The 24,304-nt window shown below is 41.5% G+C and overlaps 1 protein-coding gene and 1 long non-coding RNA gene across 2 annotated transcripts in view; one reads left to right on the top strand and one right to left on the bottom strand.

Annotated features, from left to right (window-relative positions):
- ST6GAL2 (ST6 beta-galactoside alpha-2,6-sialyltransferase 2) overlaps positions 1-24,304 on the top strand; it is a 52,376-nt gene that overhangs the window by 3,091 nt on the left and 24,981 nt on the right. The window contains 1 exon segment of the mRNA XM_040536720.1: positions 22,413-23,415. Within this exon segment, the coding sequence (XP_040392654.1) occupies positions 22,413-23,415 (1,003 nt within the window).
- On the bottom strand, positions 471-17,079 carry LOC121059668. The gene is made up of 3 exons (XR_005814605.1): positions 14,861-17,079; positions 4,183-12,012; positions 471-1,146 (listed from the first exon to the last, which is right to left on the bottom strand). It is a non-coding gene; the product is annotated as an uncharacterized LOC121059668 (long non-coding RNA).

The following is a 24,304-nucleotide window of genomic DNA, read 5'->3' as shown; positions in this document are numbered from 1 at the left end:
GGTTTGTTAGGCACCATATGACCTTTTGTCTTGTTTAATTATAGAAGCTTAGTGCAGTGGTCTGTGTACAATATACACGGTTAAAATAATTGCTTTCAGACTTTTATCTGACCATGGTTATTTTTGGAGCAGCTGCATGCATGGCTTTTTCCTGAATTTTGCACTTTTTAGGTTCTCATTTGCAGTTGTGCCACTACGTTTCCAATTTGTGTAACCAAAAAGAAGCTAGTTGCTGTGTGATCTTGTTGGTAGTAATACAGTAATGAAGTTAAAACTATTTCTTCCAGTGGCGTTCTGTATCTTGAAAATTATTTTAAGAATGTAAAAGTAGCAGCATAGAACAAAATCTGTTCCATGAAGAATTTACAGTAAAGGGTTTGGATACAGCAAACTCTTATTATATGCAATGAAACACGTGAATAATTTTGTAATAAATACTGTCTTCCTCCAGTAGAACTCATGCTGCCATATTTAGGGTACCAAGGCCATGTGAAAAGCTGAATAAAACTACCATATTATATCTGAGAATAATATAGAGAAAAAAACCTGATACTAGGTATAAGTCTTATGACCATTTTATATTTCAGATCCAGTCTTTTCTGTGGTGCAAGCATTGAAAACTGTTTTTTCTTGATCAGTAACGTTCTGGAGAAAAACAATGTTGAAAAGAAATTCAGCTTTATTTTTATTTGGCCTGAAAATTGTATGTAGATTATAAACAGTGCTTCAATACTTGGCCCTGAGGGCAATGCATGCCAAAATCATTATGTTTGTTGTATACATTTTACAAAGATTGGCTGTTTCTGGAGGGATAAATGCTGGAAGAGTTAAATGTCAGGGAGCTGTTGTCAGTATTCTTGATAAGGGTCCTTGACCTTGGGAACTTGCTCCTAACAGATGCTCTGATAGAGCCTGTTTGTCCACAGGCCTTCAAAGCCCTTTTCGATGCGAGTCGCTTTGGAGAGGCTAAATCTTCCACGTTGCCAAAGACTGCCAAAAATTCAGTGGGAGCTGAGGGAGTGCAGCGGCGCTGGGCTCTGGGACGTGTTGGTCCTTATTGCTGTTATATTTCGTTGAAGATGCGACCTTACAGCTGGATGTCTGTGTTACTGCATTGTGCTTTCTGGAAGGTTGCACTTGAGGGATCTAAATGTAAAGAAAAGTAAATGTTATTTATTGTATAGATCTGCAGTTGTCATAGTGGTAGGATTCACAACAGGTTTTGTGCAATCCGCTGTTTGTTGTATTAAATAGTATAAGTCTATAGGAGATTAGGATGTTTTATAGCTAGAGTTGTGAAGTGGCTGTGAGTGCTCTCTGGAGACTGAACACAAAATCATGTGAATCAAATGGCTGTTAACTGGGAAAAGCAGAGTTTCTTCTTCCCCTGTGCTATGTGTCGGTCTGGGTGGAAGATAAGTGACCAACCAGGTGTAGAGGACTTTGTGACATGCGGTGGTTTGTTCTGCAGCTTTGCAAATCCATTGTGTTATTCAAGGAGCCAAGGGTCCAAAGGGTGTAAAATTAGATACGGGATCTTTATAGGATCCTCAGTTTAAAGTAACTCTGCTATGCTAAGTTCTCTACTAAATTTTGGTAGTGAAGCTGCCTTTCAGCCCATTGCTGGAAGGATAACTATTGGTCTGGTCACTGTCATATCTGTTCCTCAGCAAAGGCTCTGATCCTCTTCCTACGAAATATCAAGTCTCTTCACCACCAGTGATGCGTTCTGCAGGACAGGAACCAAAGTAAACACCTTTAATCTATAGATACTCAATGATGTATTCTATGATAATGGTACAGAATGCCCACATTCTTCAGGTATTTGCATAGCCAAGAAGTGCAGAATTTGACGCTTTATGAGTAAAATGCATCCACAAAGTCGTCTCCATAGAAATCATCAGACTGGTTCCTCGGTAAGATGCTAGTCCAAAACACTGTTTCAATGCAATACCTTGCGAATCTGGAAAATATTGTTGACATTTTATAATTCACTATGCAGAGAGGACTTGTTCAGCTCCGAGCTGGTAAGGGGAGATCGGGCCTTCCACCCTGAGGCTGAGGCAGTGAACGCGGGTCAGTAACAAATGAAAGCTGCAACCATCTGATGGCTGTTCAGTCACCTGTGAAATGTGGTTTCTAATAGACAGGTTTCTGCAGCACTGAAGCAGCCGTCTCAATTAGCTGAGCAGAGCCAGCCCCCTTGTCGAAGGACTCGTTAGAGTGGCTAACAAGCACATCATGTTTCGTCTTAGCCTAAAAACCATCCTGCCAGTTAAGTGTTTCCAAACACTTCCAGCACAGGGAAGTGTGATTGCTAATCGTGCTCCGCCTGCTTGTGGAGAGAGCACATTTTATTGCTGGCACTGTTAGCCTGTCTCTCCTATAAAGGCTTAATCCGTAAAAGCAGAAAGAAGTAGAGCGCACAGCCGAGTTGATCAGGTCCTGGTTCCAGCTGAAGTTACTTGCAGACTCTTCAAAGCCTTCACTGGTTTTGGGTGTCAGCCTGTGGAAGCATTTTAGAGGGCACGCTGTATCTCCCTGTGAAGCTAATCATGTCCAGACTTGATCGTAGTTACTGACAAATTGCCTGAGAAGTTGGTGGTTAATTTTAACAAATGAGTTTCCTTTGAATGTATGCTCATGCATGCCAATTATAACAGTATGCCTATGATAAAATTGTGTGGTTTTTTTCTTTGTTTAAACTTCAAATGTGCTAGTGACTGATTATTTTTTCCAGTGTCTTTAAACACCTATGTTTTATGATGAGTATCATTGTGGGAGGGGAAAAAAACAAACAAGTGCTCAGTATTCCCCCATATAGAATAAATACTAATGAAATGTTGACATGGGTTGCAAAATATTTTCAAGCACTTCAGGAGCATTTGACATCATCTACCATATAGTCTAGAAGGCCTCTAGTGTCTTCAGCAAACTCGAGGCCTGATCCCTGGTCCCCTAAATTCAGTTAGAGGTCTCGCACTGAATTTAGGTGGGATTTGGATATAGATGCATGCAATTTCTTGTTTGTATTCCAGCTGCAGGCTCTTTTCAACAGGAGACAATAAACGTGGATGGTAGGAAGCAAATCTCTTGGGAAGCATGCATGCGTTAGGTCATATTTTGATATATTGAAGAAGTTGGTTTTAAAACAAAGCCTGCTTGGGCTAAGTATGTCACAAGGCATTATAGAAGAAGCATTAAGAATAAGAGGAATGCAGGAATTTATTGGAAAAAAAAAAAAAGTGTACTGTTCTTATTGAAGAAAGCACTGTACAGCATAAGGTCTTTCTAAAATCTTTAGTACTAGCAGAGAAATTGCATTATATCTGCATAAACAAACATTATTTCTTAAGAACACAGATGTGGTTTATGGGGAAATCAAATAGTGACATGCTTTTAAACATTTAACTCGATATAACACAGTATATGGAGATGCAAGGCCATGCTCTGACTACGTTGGTTCCACACACAGGCCTTGTACTAGTGCTGCTGAAGGGCACAGAATATGAAGAGCGGTTTTACACTGCTGAGTTTGCATGACGGTAGCTGTGTGATGTTGACATTTGCTTTATAATATGCCACCTTTTTCCAGAAGCTTATCATTCACCCATAAAACATGTGTTCTGATTTAAAGCATAGTTTAAAGGTCTGCTTAAAGGAAGGAGAAGTTTTACTAAATATAAAAATGATTACTTTGACGAAGTGGTGATTTTTTTTTCCTTTTTTTTCTTTCCTTTTTGAACATACATAACTCTCAATAGCCTTAGATTTAAAAGACATTTAGAAAACTGGAAGTCCCTTAAAAGATTGTTTCTTTCATTATCTTGACAAACCTTGAAAAGTAGTTTCTGTGCCTGTGTAGTGATTATGTTTCAGAAACGGTTCTTAAGGATTTTATTATGTGCTGAAACATATGTTTATAAAAAAGACTATAACCTGGTGGAAAAAGTGTCTTATAATAATAAACCTGTCGATGGGCCATATGCTGCCATCAGTATGTTTGAAAAAAATAAATTCTTATACAAGTGTTAAGTAAGTTTACAGCCCAAGTGTTAAGTTAGGGTCAGACTGTGACTGGTCCTCTGTGGATTGATGCAGGGAGGAAAGTGCCTGCAGATCCTCCTCATGCTCTTTTCATTAGCTCATGCAGCGGCCCCTGGAGCTGATGAGGTAGCATACCTTTCCAAAGGGCAGGGGGGGCTGCTCCTGGCAGGAGCTCTGTGGGAGACTGGAGAAGTCCTCCTCCTGCAGCTTTCTTTGGAGCTCCATATGCTTGTGCTGATCCACTGCAGGGCTGTGTATAAACTTGATTGAACTTTGCATGGTCTTTCTTGAGAAGAGCAAACCTTTGAGGCAGAATCAGAGAATCATAGAATAGTTGGAAGGGACCAAAGATCATCTAGTTTCAACGCCCCTGCCATAGCCAGGGACAGTTTCCATTAGATGAAGTTGATCAAAGTCTCATCCAGGCTGACCTTGATTATCCACATTTAAAAGATGATGGAACAGATAGATATAGGAGTTCTGATAAATACACAACTGGATGAGAAGTGTGAATAAAACTTCAGTTCTTCCTATTTATTTGTCATTTATATTTTATGGGTTTTGTGTGTACATGTGCTCATCTCACAGCTTCTTTAAATGTAGGTGGTTGCAAAGCCTTTTGTTTCTGAAGAGCAAAAGTAAGTTGCAGTAGGTCAAAGAATGTAATTCTTAAAAGGCACTTCTGTGTGGGATCGATGTTTGGTAAATGTAGACACTTTCAAGTCTATTCTGCTTTCAATGCACTCGCATAACTCCTATGAATGGGAGTCATGCATGTGTGCATCTCCAAAAGAATAGGCCTCTTTGTAACTGAGGCACTTTCTGTGTAGAAACATACTTCACTCAGAAGTGTTTTTAATGTCCTAATGTTTTCCACCACTGATCAGCTGTGCACTGCTTATTTTCCTGGTGACTCTGCAGGTGATAGTCATTGTCAAAGGAAATGTCAAAGATTACGGATAATTGTTTAAAGTAGTTGACCATGCCGAAGGCTGTGTCAAGAGATGCATGAGGTTGCTATAGTATCCGTTGTCAAAATCAAGATTGTGAACAGAGCAATTCCCACCAGGAGCAAATTCCTTACTCAGAATCTTTCCAGGGTTCATCAAAGCTGTTAGTTTGTTTGGGGGAAATTTGCTTCTTGAGGGCTGAGATCTTCCCCCTGGGTTTCCTGCCCAGAAGTTTAATGAGGTACATTGTGTCTATGTGTACGAGGCTCCCAGTCTGCAAGAGGCTCTTGGAAACTGAGGGAGAAGAGCAAAGAGAGGGAGTAAGCTGCAGAAGCACCCAGACCCCTGCAAGGAGTTTGCAACTGTTGTGGAATTGAAAAATAGATTGAATCAGTAACCCATGGAGAAGGGGGGGATTTGGGAGTTATGGGGATGTTCTTTGGGACAATAAGGCTAAGTGAGGATTGAAGGAATGGTAAACAGACAATACAAAGTCTGGGGAGGAAACCGTCTGTGCGTGGTGTGTGCTGAGCTTTCCAAGAGGTACTTTGGTACTGGCAAAGCTTGGAAGCACCCTTGGACCATTTCTCTTCAGCCTGGAGAAACAGAGCTCCCCCATGGAGACTGTAAAGTCTAGCCAAGTTCTTACATCCCATTGGACCTGAGGGAAGGGTCTTGAGCTTTGGCACTGCCTCCTGAGCATAGCTGATGAGGTGATGAAGGAGGCTGAAGTGGGCCAGACTGGCTTGCCTACAGTATATACAAGCCAACATGTGGTGTTAACAACTGCAGTGCTCAGAATTTGCACAAACCCACATTTAGTAATAAAATAGCCTGCAACTAGCCAAAGGCACCAGTAGTAGCCAAGCAAATTTGGAATGTCTAAGCCAACCATTTTTAAGTTATGACGAGCCAAAAAAAATTAGGATACAGTCCAAGAAATGTAGAACACCTCACTTTTCTGGAACTCTCATATCTCCAAGATGCCTTGGCTGATCTACCTCAAACTTTCCAGAGAAGCTTTCCTTGGCACAAGATCGTGACTGTGAAATTTCATGTGACTGGGTTTTACTTTGTTGAAGTTACGAAGGTTAAAACTGGAGCCTGTTATAGAAAGCTAATCTCTCTGTTAGAACTATTTCTGCATAGTGGATATTCATTCCATCTTAATTGTTCACTGCTATTTCTTGTTCAGGCCAACCATATTTCTACTATTGATTTTTTTATTATTTTCTTTTTTAAACCATAAATTTAGGGCAGTATAGCTTGGAGCCAAATGGTGTATGGCTATGTACAGGCAAATGTGGTGAGACAGAAACATTAGCCCTGTATCCATACCAGAAGGAGTCACAGTTTGAGTCCTTCTTCCACCTTGCTATAAGTGGAGAGAGCTTTTTGGAGTGTCTGGTTTGAGAGCTCACTGTTTAATATAGCTTTTTACATCTCTGCTTGGCAAAAGGGAGTCTCTCTGTCAGCCTAGTTATACTTTCTTGAGTATAAAAAATAAGTTAAAATAGTTTTTTTTTTTTGTTTTTGTTTTTTTTTTTTTAAATCTCATTGATGGCCACCTTGTCCTTCAGTTCAGAGTTTTCTTGGTAGCAGCTCCTGCCATGGAAAGCCATGAAGGTGGCAATAGCCTAAGATTGGCAGCAATTTTTTCCATGTTTGTTCTTGAGCTACTCTTCCTTATGTCCAAACAACTGTAGCCTGAGGCATTTAGCTGCTAAAATTGCAGAATTTAAGATAGGCATTAAAAATACAGAGAAAACGTTCATGGGCCTTAAAGTGCCTCTTATTTTTTAAGTTGGGGGTGCCCTGGCTGTAATTTCTTCCTGTGTGGGAATGAGACCTGGTTATGTACCATCCCTTTCTTCCACTCTCAGTGCTGGTTCCTGGATGATGTGAAGACCAGAGCAAGCCGTTGCAGATACTTACTATTGTTATATTAAGCCAAACAGATGACAATGAGGAAAAGCCTCTAAATATGCTGTATTTAAAGACACTGAATTAGTTTGACTGAGTCACTTTATAGTCAGAGTGAGCAGGGCTGGAACAGATGTCAAGCTGGAATGAGCCTTCACCCTGAAGCAGCAGTTGCGAGTGTTTGAAGTTATTGCTTGATTGTATTTTTCTTTCCTGGGCTAAAGTTTAAAAGCACCAGGAGAAGCTCAGTGGAAGTCCAGAGGTGCTGCTCTGTGAAGAGACAAAGTGCCGTGGATCAGTTTGTTAAGACCATTTCAGGCAGGATCTCTCTTCTAAGGTCTGCATTTTATGAGGCCAGGAGGTGCTCCATGTATGCGCAAGGCACAGTCTTTGTGCTGTTTGCCGTCTGTACTGATGTTAGCATGTGTACTGGAGGGAGTTGTTTGTCAAGATTATCATGGGTTAATTCCTGAAAGGGTGTGCCTGTGTAAAATACCTATCAGAAGATTTTCTCTTTGCTCAGGCGTTTTATTATTAGGAGCACTAAAAAGGCCTACAGAGCCAGCTAAAAATCAATCTGCCACTATATAGACAGCCAATGAGAAGAATGCAGGATGGGTGTAATGAGATCACAGCTACTTAAACCAGTGATCAGATATGCTGCTACATTCTGCAAAAGCTGCAAGCAGCAGAGAAACCCTGCTGAAAACTCCTGGACCACGGAATTAAAATAATTAAGCCTTGCAGTCACTGGGATATGCATTGCTCTTGCAAGGTCGTCATGATAAATAAGGGCATAGCTACTGCATGCACACTGTACTCATGGAATTTTGCTTTTGTCATGTGTGACACAGAGACTCTTATTTATTTATTTGTTTGTTTGTTTTTAATATCAACTACTTGCAATTGAAAATGCCCTGAGGATTTTTCATGTGGTGAATCCATAGCTATCAAAAAGGCCAAAGCCATAGCTATCAAAAAGGAAATGGAAAGCAAGATGTATAGGTATGAGTATGTATCTTATGATTACTGAGCTAGCTCAAGCATCACTGCACGTCTCTGTAGCGCTCTGCATAGAGACTTCCTGAATGATTTCTTCAGTAAGCAGGGCCAGAGTGGAAGAGATCAGCCTAATGAATTTTTATCTTCTTGGCATTTCTAGCAATAGCGTGTCTGCACTCTTCAGACTGCTGAACTGCAAAGCTTTGAGTTACTACTGGTGCTGTTTCATCCAGTGCCTGCGGATGAAAGTTTCCAAGGAGTTTCATAAACTTACTGCACAAGATGATAGAAGGGACAGAAAACTGCATAGCCTGTAACACTGCAATATTACAGCATTGTCTACTGCTGCAGTAAGCACCAACCGTGCTTGGAAGGTCTCAGGCATACCAGTACCATGGCTAATCAGGGAATCAGCCAATAATAATAGCCTTGACTACTGAGTAATTCAGCATGGCTAAGATAGACATCTGATCCAGCTCGAGAAACTCAGTAAAGCCAAGTCCCCTCTCTACAGTACTGTTTGGTAGTGCCACTTTAACTCTGTTTCTGAACTTGCATATTTATTTTCTAAACAATAATTAAATGGCATGACATTTGAAATAAAACTCCCATTCATCCCTTGATTTTATTTCCTTATTTACTGACTTTGAACATTTTAAGTAAATAAGGCAGTAATCTTAACAGCTGGACAATGGTACAGCTACGCAGAGACTATCATAAAATCATAGCTGTTAGATGGACTGTACTGGGGTTTCATAACTCAAAGCTATAGTGTAAGTGCAGAATGTAGCCACTAAGTATATGTCATAGATTATGAAGTCTTCCTTGCCATGCTACTGGATTAGTCAACCTTGGTCCTTAGGAACCCCTTCGTATGTGATCCCTCCCCCATGTTGTTTGGAATCGGCTGTAAAGGAGAAGTGTGGTCAGTAACAGCACAGCAACAGGAGGATTGCTTGTGACCTCAAACCATTAGTTTCTCAGAAAGTAATATGTGATACCACATCAGCTCCACTGTGGTTTTGGGATATAAACTCAAATTGAATTTTTCATTCAGATTTGCTAAAGAAAACAGTTACGTTTTTTGTTCTTTGAAATGGAATACCTTTCTAACCAGAATGAGGTGAATAGTTTCCATCCATCTGAAGTGAGGTTACGAAAGAAGAAAATTTCAAGTTCCATGCGTTAGAAGAACTCTGGAAAATGTCAAGTGACTTGGAAACAGGCATGCTGAATAAAAGTGTCATCAAGATAAAGGCAGATTGGGTCAAGACTTATAGCAAGGGTGACAGGTTTGTAGGTCTTGGAGATGGTTCAGAACAGGAATGCTGGTCCTCCTGAGGTTTCTGAAATCAAGAGGTGGTTATAGTGACACGGTAATGCCGGAAAAAAACACACAACTGTAATCTGGAGTCACTAGTCAGCTGTTGTGGCTGACATGCTGAAGAAACAGTAGCTATAGAGAGAGTTCTATAGAGTACATAAAGTGTATATTATGTTAACAATGTTACATTTTCCAAGAAAGACAGTGATTTTAGAAAGCAAATGTCATGTACTAAAAGTATATTTTTCCCTTATTCTCTGATGTCCAAGCCAAGTGAAATTGATTTTAAACTAAAGACGCTAGTGTGCCTGTTTCTTACAACAGTGTGCTTGGCGGAGAAGTGATGGATTAGAATTCACATGTGCTTGGGTTCTATGACTGCTGGAGAGGAAACTGCGCATGGTACCTACTGACAGAAATGCTGGCTCCTCCATAGCGTGCCCTTGGGCATGTTCTGTTTAAATGGCTTGAAAATATGTGATTATTTTTTATGTGCTTGTCCATACTCAGTTTCTGCATGGAAACGGTGACATTTACAGTGTCTGCAGTCTGGAATATTGCTTTTGCCCTAGCTTTAATGGTTATCTCTGTTTATGGAAAAAAAAAATTAACAGAGGCCTTGGCATAATGATGGCATGGAAGGTTTAACGGACGCAAATCGTTACCTGCATGTGGTGATAAAGTTAGAAAACACTTCAAAGAGATCAAGATTTTCATTTGCTTGATCAGATCCGTAGAAATTCTTTTCCTTTAATTTCTCTTCCCTCATGGCATAAAACCATTCAAGGCTGCTTGTTCTTTCATCAGAAATGATTCAGACCTGAGGGACACTTGTAATTTGGAAGTAATTAGTAAATAAGTCAGATAAATACTATCCATTGAGAATTGTGAAAGCACGTTGGACAGGATTCATAAAGAGCTGTAACAAATTCTAACAATTAAAGCTTAAAAAAATTATCAGTAGTTAGTATAAGTCTATTTCATCATAAATTAGGTCACTGTTAATTTTCACTGCTTTCTGAGCAGTTTGAAGAGATTTTGCAATCTCAAAAAGTGGTTAAAAAAGAAGATATTCTGTAAAAGTTATAGCATCTTTAGACTAAACTGTGATTGTATCCAGCTATCTGATTTGTAATATGAACCTGTGGTGGTAGTATTTATGTGCAAAAGCAGTCAGTAAAGTTATGCCCACGGACATTAGGTCTGAAGCTCCAGTTACTCCATTCTTCCCAACTAACTTTAAGTATTATTATTACTTTTTTTTTCTTCTGGAATACAACATACTGTCTATCTGCTTGTTTAAGAAAAGTCCAATGGTGCTCATTTTTGTATGTAGCAGACAAAAAAAAAAACAACTTGTGGGACTGCTGTTACTGCTCACAAGTGGGCTCTCAAAGTGGGAAAGCAGAATGCGAGGTACAAGCTGTGTGTGAATAAATGTTGCTTGTAAGTAGACTAGTCTACTAAACAGTTCTTGTTCTTAATTGGTCTTTAAATCTTTATAGTCCTCTATGTGAAATTCACTTCAGAACTGTAAGATGCTACATGATTATACTGTGGCTTTGTAGCAGCGTAGGGATAGGGTTATGTGAACGTACAGGGCTGCACCATGCCTTCCTGGGGAACACAGTCTCATAACCTGATGTCTCTCACAATCCCACACGGTCTAGCTGAGGTGATACCAGGTTCCATATTTGAGGTTTTATGGATTTTTGTTTCATACAATTCGCTGTAGTTACTGGAAATACTGTGAAATTATACAAGGCAAAGATAATTAAAATGAAGTACAAGTTAATACAAATTCAGGAAATATACTGTACCTATATTCTGTTCTATTGAATTGGTATAGTTTTTTTAATCAGTTAACCAAAGTAGTTGTAGTAGTTGGTAGATCTACTAGTAATAACAGATTTCCTACTAGTGGGTGTGGATTACCAGTGCTTTGCTGAAATACGTCATGTCCAGCTACAGAATCACACAAATTTTACTCTTTTTGCCTCATTTCCTGAACCACAGCAGATCAGACACAGGAGAATGTTTTTGTGCAGATTACTGAAAAAATCTGAGAAATTTGAAGTAGATTGTAGACAGATAATGACCAGAGCAAGAGTTTCATCACTGCTTGATGTCATTTATGCTTGCTGCCAGTAAATCTTTGCATTTTTATACTCACATTTAGCATGAACTTCAATGTGTTTTTCTCCAATAATTAAGAAAAAGTGAGAAAATTTTGCTCTGCTTGCCATCATGTTGGATAGCACACCCATACCTGCTCTAGTATTTTTAACTATAAAACATCGCCATCAACATTATTGACTTGAAATATAGATGCAAATATAATTATCAAAATGGTAAAAATATTGAGCATGAGCTCTTAATTCAGACTAAATCCTAGTTTATTCATTTTGTCTCTGAGCAGAACTGAAGCAGGACTGAAAACCATCAGCAAAATAGGTTTGATAGGATTGGGTGTTGCTAAGGAGTCCATCTATGTTAAAACAAAGGTTTCTTTCCCAGAACATTCTCTTTGTGCTGGCAGAGAAAACCTTTTCCTGACTGATTTAGGGCAGTGAACTGGCTTCACTTTATTACTTGTTCTGTGCACTTAGCACTTAAAAGCTGCAGATGTGGTTTGGGGCTCTATTATGCTAGGCAAGGGGCAAAAACACGAGGAAATTTCTCTCCGTCCTTACCAACTTTTTTCTTGATTCTGCAAATGGTTGGTGTCAGTGTTGCTGATGACCTTCCAAAGTGGCAGATGGTGCCCTGGAGAGGGAAAACTCATGTTTTCTGGGAAGGCCACAAACCTGAAGAAAGGCAAGCACTAGCACTCTCCCAGCTATTCCTTGCAACAGCCAGGAGGGAGCCTGTGGGTACATAGTTGACAACATGCCATAAAGGAAAGAAGAGGGAAAGACTTTTAGATGTTCCTGGCATCTTCCTGAGAGGATGGAAGAAGGTTGCATGTCATCCATGGCTTGAGGGAGCTGCTTCTCTTTGTGGGGCATCCTCCTCCCTGCTGGGACAGTGGCCACTTCCCTTCCCTTCCTCTTTTCTCTGAGAGAATTACGTTCTTCTAAGCGGAGCATGCAAAAGATAGGCAGCATCTTGGCCACTTAAAGACAATTTCAAAAGGAGGTCTCTTTAATGAAATCAGCAGTATTTCAAAGGACTGCCTGTTGGCTGAAAACCAAAGGCAACGTAGCAAGCATTTGAAATCCTAGCAAATATTTCTATGAAAATTTTGTGAATTCCACCTGTTGAAGAGTTGCAGGAAAGGAATATTTTACATGTATACTGCTTAGCTTCAGACTTTAAAGACAATATTTATATGGAGACTTTTCCCTGTGGATGTAAAGGCATGTCAAATACCTCTGCCAACTATCTCAGTAGGAAATAAGTATTCTATTTCTCTACCTTTTCTATTTCTCAGATTCATCTGTAGTAGCCTGTAGATCTAACAATGCAAGGTTTTAGATTGCATTGTCTCTTATGACAATAAAAACTAGCATCAAATGGTCATTCCACAGTTGTATCCAGTGAGGATGAGATTAGAATACTATTGTGTTATGTCAACTTTCATAGCAAAACTAGCTAATGCAACTGTCTTGCAGACCAGCCAACTCTTTGGTTGGCTCATTGTTCCATGACATTATCCTCCGAGATCCTATTTCTCTGCAAAGTTTCCAGTCAGGTAGAATTCAATTTCCAGTGGTTAGGATCAGGTTACAAACAGCTGTATCTCCCACAGAAAAGATTTCTGTTGATCTTGCCATAGTTTAAACTAATATTGCCCTGAGCCATGCATAAAACAGTGCCAGAATAGAGGAGGAGGGGAAAAAAAAAAAAACACCAAAAAAACACCCTTCAATACAAATACCACTTTATTTTGTTCTACGAAGCCAAACCAAACATCCTGACTAGTGTAGGTTGGCTTATCATCAGCATCGTCATGTTAAGTATTAAAATATATTTAGAAAGAAAAAAGTGTGTGTGGGGGGGGGGGCGGGAAGTGGAGGAAGTGTTGCAGTCCAGGAAACTTTGATTTTTGGATTGTATTCGTAATGTAACAAGGGCTCAACTGACTTCATACTTCAGTTTGGCAGACCTTCTTCCAGGGTGAAACTTTGCTCTAGGCTAGAAGCTTGAATGAAAATAAGCCTGTAGAGGACATGTTGTTTGTATGTGTGTGAGTATATAGAAATGAAACATTAACAATGATAATTTTCTAAATGCTCTCTTACAACTATGTTGCTAACATAAATAGGAGTTGGCAGTGAGATAGAACTGAGAAATTAGGAACAAATTATTTACCATTGTTCTTTTTTAGAGTTTTAAAACAAGGGGGTGCTTGCTTTCTGGAACAAATGTAAAAAGACAAACTAGAGTCTAAAAAAAAAAAGGTAATAAAAATGAAGCAAAACGCAGTGCCTATAGGACTTGCGTTATTGGAACATACAATAGAAACATACTCTATAGATGTAAAACTTACTGCTATATTGAGGTATGGATATTCAGTATATCAGAAATATTACTACATAGAAGTGGAAAACTGAAGTTCTCAAACCATTTCTGCTTAGAGTTTATGAGTTTGGTCAAGGTTTTGTGACACTATTGACATAGACCTTTTGTAACTGTGCTCTCTGTTCACATGCGTGTTAGTATAAATGTTTCCTTCTTTCAGGAAGCAATTCAGATTGGCCTTTTTCAGTGCAATTACTGCTGTGTTAAGTTCAAGCAATATAGTATCTAAAAACATTTATGGAGCAAAGAAAAGAAGCCTTTTATTTTAACCTTGCCAAGAGCAGAAATAAAATGAGCTGTTGTACTCAAAGTGTAGAACTGCATGAGGATTTGTAACGTCCTATTTCTCGTGGTTTAGTCTTGTGTGCAGTCTGAGATGTGTGATTTAATGAGACTGTGATTCGTTTATCCTGTCAAGCTTTAAATAAAACCCTCAAAGCACTTCCTTCCTTTTTTGAATTATATGTTTTTGCAAGTACGGTATTAAAAGCTGTCCCTTAAAAATAGTGGGGGTGGGGGGGGGGAACCAAATACAGTTGTATGTGCTGGCTGGATTTTTTTCTTACGTTTTATTAGACACCGAGTAGGCTATCCATTTCTCTGCATCTCTGTTGTGTTTCAGGCCTTAAGAAATTCCTGCCATCATGTTTGGTTACACATGACATCAGTATATAGGCATGGGCTGCTCCCGAACTGCGGTTTTGCAAGAGGAAAGGGATTAAAACCTTATTCTTTGGGCAGGGGAGGATCAGTCCCACAAAAAGCCAGGCTATGCTGAAGCCAGGCAGTAACTCCTGCTTCTGCTCGGGGTCTTCAGGCACCAACTGCATCTGTAGTTCGGAGTGTCTCTGTATAGGGTGTGAAGTGACTGTGGAAGAGGTGAAAACTTGTGCAGCTGTTTTGGATACTAACCCATCACAAAGCTCAGTCTGAAGGGTGCCCTGGTGCATGGGGGTAAAGGGAGCAAGGGCCAAGCTCCATCTGAGGAGCGCAGTGGGTGCCCAAGCACTGAGATGGTGCGAAGCAGAGTGAGTTCCTGGGGAAGAGTAGCCGAAGGGAAGGGAGGGAAGACCCATCAAGTCCTACTCACCTGGGTCTCCTATCTGTTGTGGGAGCATGCTGGCTTCTTTCCCATTAGTTGCTTGGTAGAAAGAGAGTAGGGTGTTCTGGGCCAAAGCCTGCCCTCAGCAGGAGCAGGGCTCACCTGCTGCTTCCCCAGAGGGTTTGATAGTTGTGATGGGAGGAAGTTCTTGCTTCCAGTTCTCACCCCTCAGTGCTGAGGTGCCCCTGCCTTCCTGCCCTCTGTGCTGCTCTGCAGCTGGGCTGGCTGGCTTCCTTCCTGCCTGCCCGAGCCTCTCCCCTCTTCTTCCTCCCTTTCTTCTGTGTGCTCACTTGCTTCTTGTTGACCTCTCCTCAGCAATAAAAATAAATGCCTTAATAAGGTGCATATGAATGAATGGAAGATGAGCAAACAAGTGGTTGCCATCAATCTGATTGCCTTGTTTCTACACCTGGCTTTTATCTCCAGCCAGCCTGCCTTTTCAGCGTGCACCCTCCTGCAAATGTACAGCATTTGGCTTCGCAGGACCCTGGTGCTGATCAGGTGCTCTGGGAGCATCTTGCAGTTTATGAGGGGGAGCAGAGATGCGTTAATGTAGCCCAAGGAAAAACATGGGCTGCTTTATGGCCTGATCCATGAAGTTTTGCCTGAGTTGAGGAACTACTCAGGTATAAGAGTGTAGCCAGCTAGGATGGTCTTTGTACAAAGCAAGAAGCCTCTATGGTTATCCATGAATTTCACTTTGAAGAGGACTAAGAGTATCTCTGGATAGTTGCAGCAGTTTTATACTAATGTATATAGGAGTTTTTGTGTGTGTGATTGGTTGTTTGCTTTTTGCCTGGTGCTTGGGTGAAGAGGCAATGCTGTGGCAGCCAAAGTGTGACTGGAAACTGCCCCAACCAGCCAGCTGGTACTTCTGCAAGTGGTGTGAAGATAGCTTAGCAGCTTCTCTGTTAGCTGTGTGTGAGGACGTGCTAGGGACTATGGCCACAGTGGTGGTTTCTGCACCCATGTTCTGTGGTAGAGCCAGGCACTGCTGACATTTGGTGCGACTTGAAGAAGGTTTGAGATTTTGCATCTTGCTGTGAACAGGGCCAGGGCGCTGCAAAGGTCTGACAAGAGCAAATGGCAAAAATAGGGCTCAGAAGTAGGTAAGGCTGAGCATACATGGTAAAGGGATATGTGAGGGGGTCCCTGAAAGGCTGATGAAGCTGATGAAAGATATGTTATAAGGATTGCTTATTTTCACTACAACTTCTGCTGTTTCGTAGTTTTGTTTGAGGAGCCTGGAAGTGATTCACACCAAAATTGTTCCAAACATCATGCACAGTGAAATGTAGTGCATTTCTCTAAAAACCCATAGTTATAATACCGAGACTGTGGTCAGCTCATAACCAGTCTGTAAAAGACAAAAAGGTGGTGTTTTCCTTCCTGACCAGAAATGTGGGAGGAAATTCTGTCTGGAGTGTAGAATCTGTGTGTATTGGAGAGTGAGAAAAGGTGCTGCAAGTTGGATAGGTGGAGGCTGACCTGAGAGGTGCAGTCAGTCACTGCGGAGCCAGGTTTTCCATGTCCTTTGATGCTGTGATGATCATTTCCATTGGCAGTGGTAAAGTCTGCATGTGAGGCTAAGAGCTAATATGGTTATTTTTACTTCCCTTCTGTCAACCCACACTCAGGTAGCCTGTATGTGGTCTCCGGGCTGTGCAGGCGGTGCTGTGGACTGTAGGAAAGTGATAGCTGGCTTCAGTGCCAGGCAGCTTGAACTTGATGATGGAGCGCGGAGAGTGGATATCAGATGCAGAGAAGATAGCTGTGACCTCCCACTAAAACCTGGAGATTTATGCTTCTAAGCCCCCATGCTCCTACAAAATAATCTAGGACATGTTCCTTGGCAGAAGCCCCACTGAGCGTTCCTCCAGCTGCTGGGTTGCCAGCTCGAGTGGGTTTTACTGCAAGTCTCACTATATTTAGTAATTTTCATACAGCCTGGGCTAATAGAAATGGGTCATTATTTAAAAAAAAAAAAAAAAGTCCCCCCCACCTCCCAACTTGAAATCCTAGCTTTTATCAGAGAACCTGAAAGCAGGCATGCTGCCTGCCTGCATCCATCCTCAGGAGCAAACAAGAACCTGAGATTCTGCTTTCCAAATGCCCTGACTTGGGGTGCTTGCCTTGCATTAAAAAAATGATTCAGGTTAGCAATGCCATCATTTGTGTAACTCCCAAGGAACGTTCCCTAAGTAGAAGGTAAGTAGATATAGATTAAAAAGACACAGCAATACTGAAAAGAGAAATAACCTACTTTGGATGTTTGAATCATTTGGATGTTTCTTCTTTGCAGCAAGTTAAGAAAACATCTTCTGAAACAAGTAACACAGAATGCAGCCTGACTCCTCTGAAAATAATGTTGAAGGAAGTAGCCAGATTTATCGGGACTAACAAGGAAGTTGTCCAAAAGAGATTCATTAATTAGGAGGCCTCATCACAGCCAATAAGACAAGTGCCTAGGCCATCAAGTGACTAATATACATCTTTTGGCAGTCACCACTCCCCACAGGCTTGCCTGTCTGTTGCTGCCTACTGTACAGCTTGCACCACATAAATGATGTGATAATGCTAAAAACCAATTTGGCACTTCCCACATGAGGGGATGAGTGTGCTTCCCCACCCTGGAAATACAGCCTCCAGCTGTCTTGCCCTATGCCAGAGGTTTCTTAATACCCTGGAATTAGCTAAGAGATGAGGCAGCCTAAAGGAGCATTTGCTATCTGTGCAGGCTGCCTAAGCTTTCCATCAAATAAACCCCAGTCTGATTCTCAGCCCTCTGGGAATGGTTGCCCACAGCTAACATTTGCTACCCCAAATAACCCCGGGGTGACCTTCTCACTGCAAAGCTGCAGCCAAGAAAAACCCTGTTTAACATAACAGTGCACAGCTTAGAACATCAACTTGAACCCTTCTGACCTCTGAGCCGTTGGGGTCTATACAAATTAATTTAACAATAGACAGTGTTGAAAGGGAGGAATGTTTCAAAGGAACAATAATAATAATAAAAAAATCTCCCTCATCCATCTCTTCTCACTTAAGAAATAGTCAGGAGGCCTACTTCAGAAAAATTAGAAGTGCTCCTTGTTGCCAAACAATAGGCTGTACACAGGGAGGGGGGATTGCATTGGTATCTTGCATCTTAGTGTGGTGAAATGAAATTTCCCATAAGTGGGTGCTGCTTTTGGAAAATCGGCCTTTAGTTTCCAGTGGGGAGTTGGCTTTATTTCCTGGGATACTTCGAAGATACCCTTGGGGTTTGCCTTTATTTTCCATAGCTGCTGTTAGTACTTATATTAAGCAAATACATAACTCTCTCTCCTCTCTACCCACTGTGCTGATTTGTGCCTTGCCTCTGCTTTCCATGGCTTCTATGCAAGCAGCCTGAAACATCTCTAACCATATTGCAGCTGGGGCTTAAACCAGCTGATGATTGAAAGAGCCCAGCAGAAAGGAGATATGTAATGAAGTCTTTAGCTACTGGGGCAAGAGATGCTTTTTAACGTGCTTTATTGCTTCTGCTGAATGGGAAACTGGGTTGGGTAAAGTCTTGGGGTTTTTCCCCCAGTGTAGGCTTGCACCTCCGGTCTTCTTTAGGATGAACTTTGACATCAGCATTGTCATTGTAAGCAGGGAGGATTACTGAGGCAGGGGTGTTGAAGTTGGAGACAAGAAACAACATGAACAATAATTTTAAAATTTCTGTATAGATTTGCTTTGACAGCTTGAAAGCTGTATGATGAGCACAGATGAGAGAGATGGAGGTTTATTCCTGAAAGATCCAGTGGACTTTGGTAATTGCATTCACGAAACCACCTGTTTTTCTTCATTCAGCCAGTGTCACTCATTACGATTGTCATTTCTGGTTTCCTACACTAACGCATTTCTATTTGCAGCAGAGATGCAGTGCCTTCATGAACACACACCCCAGGTGGTGCTGGGGGAGACCCCCGCTGAGTAGCAGAGGGGTCTGCTGCCGACGGGGGGTGAGCATGAGGAGGGGCTGCCCTCTCCTCCCAGACATTGCCAAAGGCAGCGACAGGCGAGGTGTGAGAAGCTGCAGAGGCTGGGGGGGAGCTGACTTGATGTTTTGTGTGGAGGGAGATAAGATACACTGATATTTCTTTGGATTTACTGCAGCTTTCCACTCACAGCCGTCAAGATCCTGTGAGGTTGTAGGGGTCCTCTTGCAACTAATACAGTAATGACCTTGAATTCGCTTCCAGCTCAGCTGTACTGCTGGAGGACAAGGCTTTTCTTGTGAGCAAAAAAACATTAAAGCAGCACAGAGATTTGCTTGCATAGCTCCGGTCTTCAAGAGATTTGAGTATCCTTTTTGAGGCCCCACTTGCAACAAGGGATTGTAGATAAGCTCCTGCAGTAGTTAATGGGTAAAGTTTTTCTGATTTATTCTCGCTGGTGTCTCTCCTTTTGCTTGCAGCATTGGCAAATATACTGCTGTATGCTGATATTTTCTTTTATTTAGATAATTTTTTGCTGCGTGATAAAGGTAATCTTGTGCTTGCTCACATGTGCATGCCAACTGATACAAATGTTCTGTATGACTCTCTAAGTGTTCGGGGAAAAATCATTTGCCTTGATTTAAAAATAATTAATAATGCAACTCATTCCTTTTTTCAGATTGTAACCTGAATGTCAAATTTAGGAGTCTAGACTAATTCTTCATGCTGAGGCAGTCTGCTGCACCAAGCACACATTATCACAGACAATTAGAAACTTTCATATTTTTATACCTGAATTAAGACTAAACCCTTTCTGTTTCTTGTAAATTTCTAGTGATAAGATAAAAACAAAACCCAGAAAACTAGAGAAAAACATGAGAGTTCGATATGGGTTATGTTTAAATTATGGTTAGACTTATTGCCTGAGTTGGTGGAAAATATTAGTGACTTCTTCCTTTATAGCTTCTACTTCCTGCAAGCTCGTCTGTTTAAAAAGATTCTGCAAGATGCTTCCTTTGCTGATCCTATAAGAAATGTATATTCAGCAGGAGAAACATCTGACTGAGCAAAGACTAACTTACACAGTGGTTTGGAAGCCACGTGCTGAAAAGTGCTGGGGAAACACAGCAGGGAAAATGATACAAAGGGATGAAAGCAGTTCAGACAGGCAAAGAATGCTGCTTTTTAAAAATGCAAAACATCTGAATGCTGATGAGTGGGCAGGTTGCAATAACTTGAGGGCAGACCTAAGTTGCACAACAGTCATATACTGAAAGTAGACTCCCACAGGACATAGCCTGTAGTGATTTAAAATTGGAAGTGGGGGGTGAAGCGTAGGGGTACTGCAGGGAACAATCTTGCAGCAGCAGAATGCAACTGGGAAATGGGTCACTTGGAGTAATAGCTTTTTCTTTCCTTGTGGTTTGTGTAAGCCAAGCCAAACGTGTGAGGAGCACAGGGTTATTGTACTCATGAATTTTATTTTTTTGATGTATTAGAAACGAAGTTTGGTCACGCAGTTGCGACACTGAATCTTCACTCTATCTGGACAATGCCTTCAGCCCTAAAGTTAGCTTTATTTATTTATTTATTGTTCTAGGCTTTGCTTAGAGTATTAAAATAGCCCATGTTTAGAAATGTGATGCTGTGGCCTCACATTCAAGGGGGGTCAGCAGAAACGCTTGTCTGAAGTATCCTTGCTCATAGCACCTGCGGTTTGTTCTCGCCTATGCCTTGTGGTAGGCGATCTTTTCATCTGTGCTGGAACTGTGTGTTTGTCACCAGGCTGAAATGGATAAAGGGACTGACCCAGTTTAAAAAATAAAAATTAAAAAAAATATCAACCTTTAACACACATTCCCCTGCATCCCTACCGTTGTGGTATCAGTGTGTCAGGACAAATGGTCCAGTTTGTAATACGCCAGCTCAGTAGACAGCAGTGTTACGTGATCAGGTAGAGGCACGGGGCAGGGGCAGAGATAAGGAGCACAGCGGAGAGTGCCTTGCACCAGCAGTACTGCCAATTTCCTTTTAATGCTAAAACATAGCCTCAGCTGCAGATTTGTTATAAGCTTGGCACTCACCTTTGACGTACTCAACTAATAGCATCTGGTGACTATGTTTTTGGTCCCTCCTGACCACCAGGTGTAACTAGCCAGTGTGTCATCGGAGGTGTGTAAGCTGTGTGTGGTGTTCGGATGCGGTTTGGTGGGATGCAGGCTCCTGCGGCACAGGCTGCTAGTGAAATCACAACCTGCCTCTGCTCCTTTTCCTCTTTTCTGACCACAGCTGGCTGGCACAAAGGGCTTTAAAGTGGCACCGTTAAGTGATCATTGAAGCAAATGGGGTTAGGAACAGATCTCCAGAAGAAGGGGCTTATTTCTAATCCAGATCAAGTAAGTGATCTGTCACTAAATAGTACCTGGAGTTAGTTACGCTGCAGTGTTGACTTAGGCTGAAGATTAGTATGGTGTGAGGTGAATGATAAGGCTTATGCTAAGGGAGGGCTGTACTTTCTTCAGCTGACTTTTCTACCAAAGTCCACACCAACTAATGACACAAATGAGTTTTTGTAAGGGCATGGTGTGCGTGATGGCCCAGCAATGTGTTAGTGTATTTTCATTGAAAGAAAGCCCCTTCAGTCAGACTTCCTTTTGTTTTGGACAATGCATCCCTCCATTAATACACAAGCTGTCCAAAATTCCCAGGTATTAGTAGAGGACAGATTTCAAGTCTAGGACTAACATTCCTCCCCCATTCCCTCCTTATGTAAATATCTATCGTTATCCTAAAGGAATGTATTTGGTTGGCTGTGCCAGTTGTCACCCATTTTGGAAAACACAAACTCCTCGTGCCTTAATGTGCAGAACTCCTTTGTGTCACCTCAGGGCATGTGCAGCACCCAAGCAGAGCATCTGAACAGACCTCTTATTCAGGTCTGATCCTGGGCTGTGCTCCCCAGCAAATGATTTGGCTGCTGAGGCTATTCCAGTTCATACCAGTTAAGGAAAACAAAAGACTCCCCCTGACCTGCCAGAGTGATGCTCTCCCCTATTGCTGCTTGTTGATATCCATAGGGCACTGTCTCATCAGGGATTTGGGCAGAGGAGGACTGTCCAGATGAGTTTGTGCTCCCTGCGTGGTGCCTTTGAGCACAGGCTGTCTTGCTCGCAGTCTCACCGTGCAAGGACTTTTCATGGCAAAAGAGAAGCAGCTAATACTCTCCCCACTGTGCATACAGACGGACGTGGGTTTTGCTTTTGCTCTCGCAATTGTACGCTCTGTACAGCTGAAGCAGGCAGGCACATGATCTCCCTGAAGGCAGGATCCAGTGTTACTGTAGAAACTGGCCACCAGCTTCTTTTGTAGCTAGCAGCTGTCACTGTGTGGTTACAGCCAAAGCGTGTCACTCCTACAGTGTTTGCAGGCTCCAGAGTTTGTTTCTGCTTCTGAATGCGCCGTGCTACAGCTTAGAGATTAATTCTGCAGCTCCTGTCAAAGCCTCTTAAGATATTTCTGAATTGTATCTATTTTTAGAACCATTCCTGATTAATATTTGATGTTCTTTCCAGGTTTCATTTTCCTTCACCAATACTTCAAGGTACAGAGGAGCTGGTAAAGGCACTGCCATGAAACCGAACTTGAAGCAATGGAAACAACTTATGCTGTTTGGGATCTTTGCGTGGGGTCTGCTTTTTCTGGTGATCTTCATCTATTTTACAGATAGCAATACTGCTGAGCCCGTTCCCAGTTCCTTTTCTTACATTGAAACTAAGAGGCTTCTGCCCCTTCAGGGGAAGCAGAGAGTCATAATGGGAGCCATACACGATCCGTCGTTCTATGAAACCATCGATGGGAATGAGGTACTTCTGAATGAAGACCTTTTAGGTACATTTAAATCAGGGACTGGAAGTATTAAGAAATGGACTGATTTGGAAGATGCCTTTAGAAGTGAAGATGAGTATTTTCCATCCCAATTAGGAAGAAAATCAAAAAGTGCTTTCTACCAAGTGAATGATGATTATTTATTTGCTGCTGGTCAGCCTCGGTCGCACAGCAACCTTCAAGAGAGAGCAAAATTCATCTCAGCAGATGAGGATAATCCAAAAGAAAATATTTTACAGAACAACTGGGGCCATCAGAGAAGAATGAGGAGAAGGAGCGCAAAGCACAGGAGAAGCAAGATGCTTGATGAATCTGATGACTGGGATGGGCTGTATTCCACGATGTCGAAATCTTTTCTTTACAAGCTTTGGAAAGGGGATGTCTCTTCCAAGATGCTAAACCCTCGACTGCAGAAGGCGATGAAAGATTATTTGAGCACTAATAAGCATGGGGTGCGGTTCAAAGGGAAACGAAACTCTAAGTTGACAGGCGACCAGCTTTTCTGTGAGCTAAAAGAAAGGGTGAATGTGAAAACAATAGATGGCAAGGAGGCTCCCTTCTCCACTCTTGGATGGGAGAAGCACGTTCCCCAAATTCCACTGGGCAAATTGTATACACATGGCCTTGGGAGTTGTGCTGTAGTTATGTCTGCTGGTGCCATACTGAACTCCTCTCTAGGGGATGAAATAGGTGGGTGAAATGTATCTATTCATGTGCATATGTATGTACACATGCGTATTCATGTTTGTCTTTCAAAGGATTCATTCTTCTCAAGTGTAAGTCTCTGAAGGGCTGGTTATTCTCTCTCACCAGCGTTACGTGAATGTGAATTTACAGATTTCAGTGAAGCTGTTCCCTTTCAGAGCAATATAACTGAAAGGAAAATTTGGCCTGAAGTCATAATTTGATTTGAAGAAAACAATGATGCCTTCTTAGCATATTACAGCTTGTAGTATAAAAAAGACGCTTGTTTCAACAGATCTGCCATATTTGGCATTTTTATGCAAAGTGTGTTTATCTCTTCAGCAGATTAGAGGCATATTCAGGTTTTATTCCAAAAAGTTCTGTTGTACCTGTCCATATTTTGGGGTGACTCATAGAGAAACTGCTTGTAGCGTACTGTCCCAGGCTAAACTTTGTCTCCGTGCCAAGAAGCAGTAGAGCATCATCTTAATCTTCTGTATATTTAGAGTTCACAGGCATATAGAATATAGATCCTTGAGTAAGCAGCTTCATGCTCCAAGGTCAAGTCCCCTGACCTCTTTTCCAAGTGTGAATTTAAATGAGTTTGAGTATCTCCTCCCATTGTTTTTCCATTGCTGCACTGAGTCAGTGAGATGGTGCTGAGATGTCAATGTTACACAGAATTCCCCGAAGTTGAGAGTTTTGTGATAGCTGTTCATAAGAGGATTGTGGAGCCATAACACTAATCCAGGTCAGTTTTATTTTTTCCTCTCAAAATGAGTGTTACTAGTTGTGTTAACATCTCAGCAGTTCGTTTGTAGTACATGTGCAGCATTGTAAGAAGGACAAAATGTACATTTCAAGCTTGCTTCTTGAGCAAAGAATTATCGCCTTC

The sequence above is a fragment of the Cygnus olor genome, chromosome 1 (assembly GCF_009769625.2).
Source record: "Cygnus olor isolate bCygOlo1 chromosome 1, bCygOlo1.pri.v2, whole genome shotgun sequence".
Taxonomy (NCBI): Eukaryota; Metazoa; Chordata; class Aves; order Anseriformes; family Anatidae; genus Cygnus; species Cygnus olor.
The sequence above is the reverse complement of the archived record's forward strand: the minus strand, read 5'-3'. Positions and strand labels throughout refer to the sequence as shown.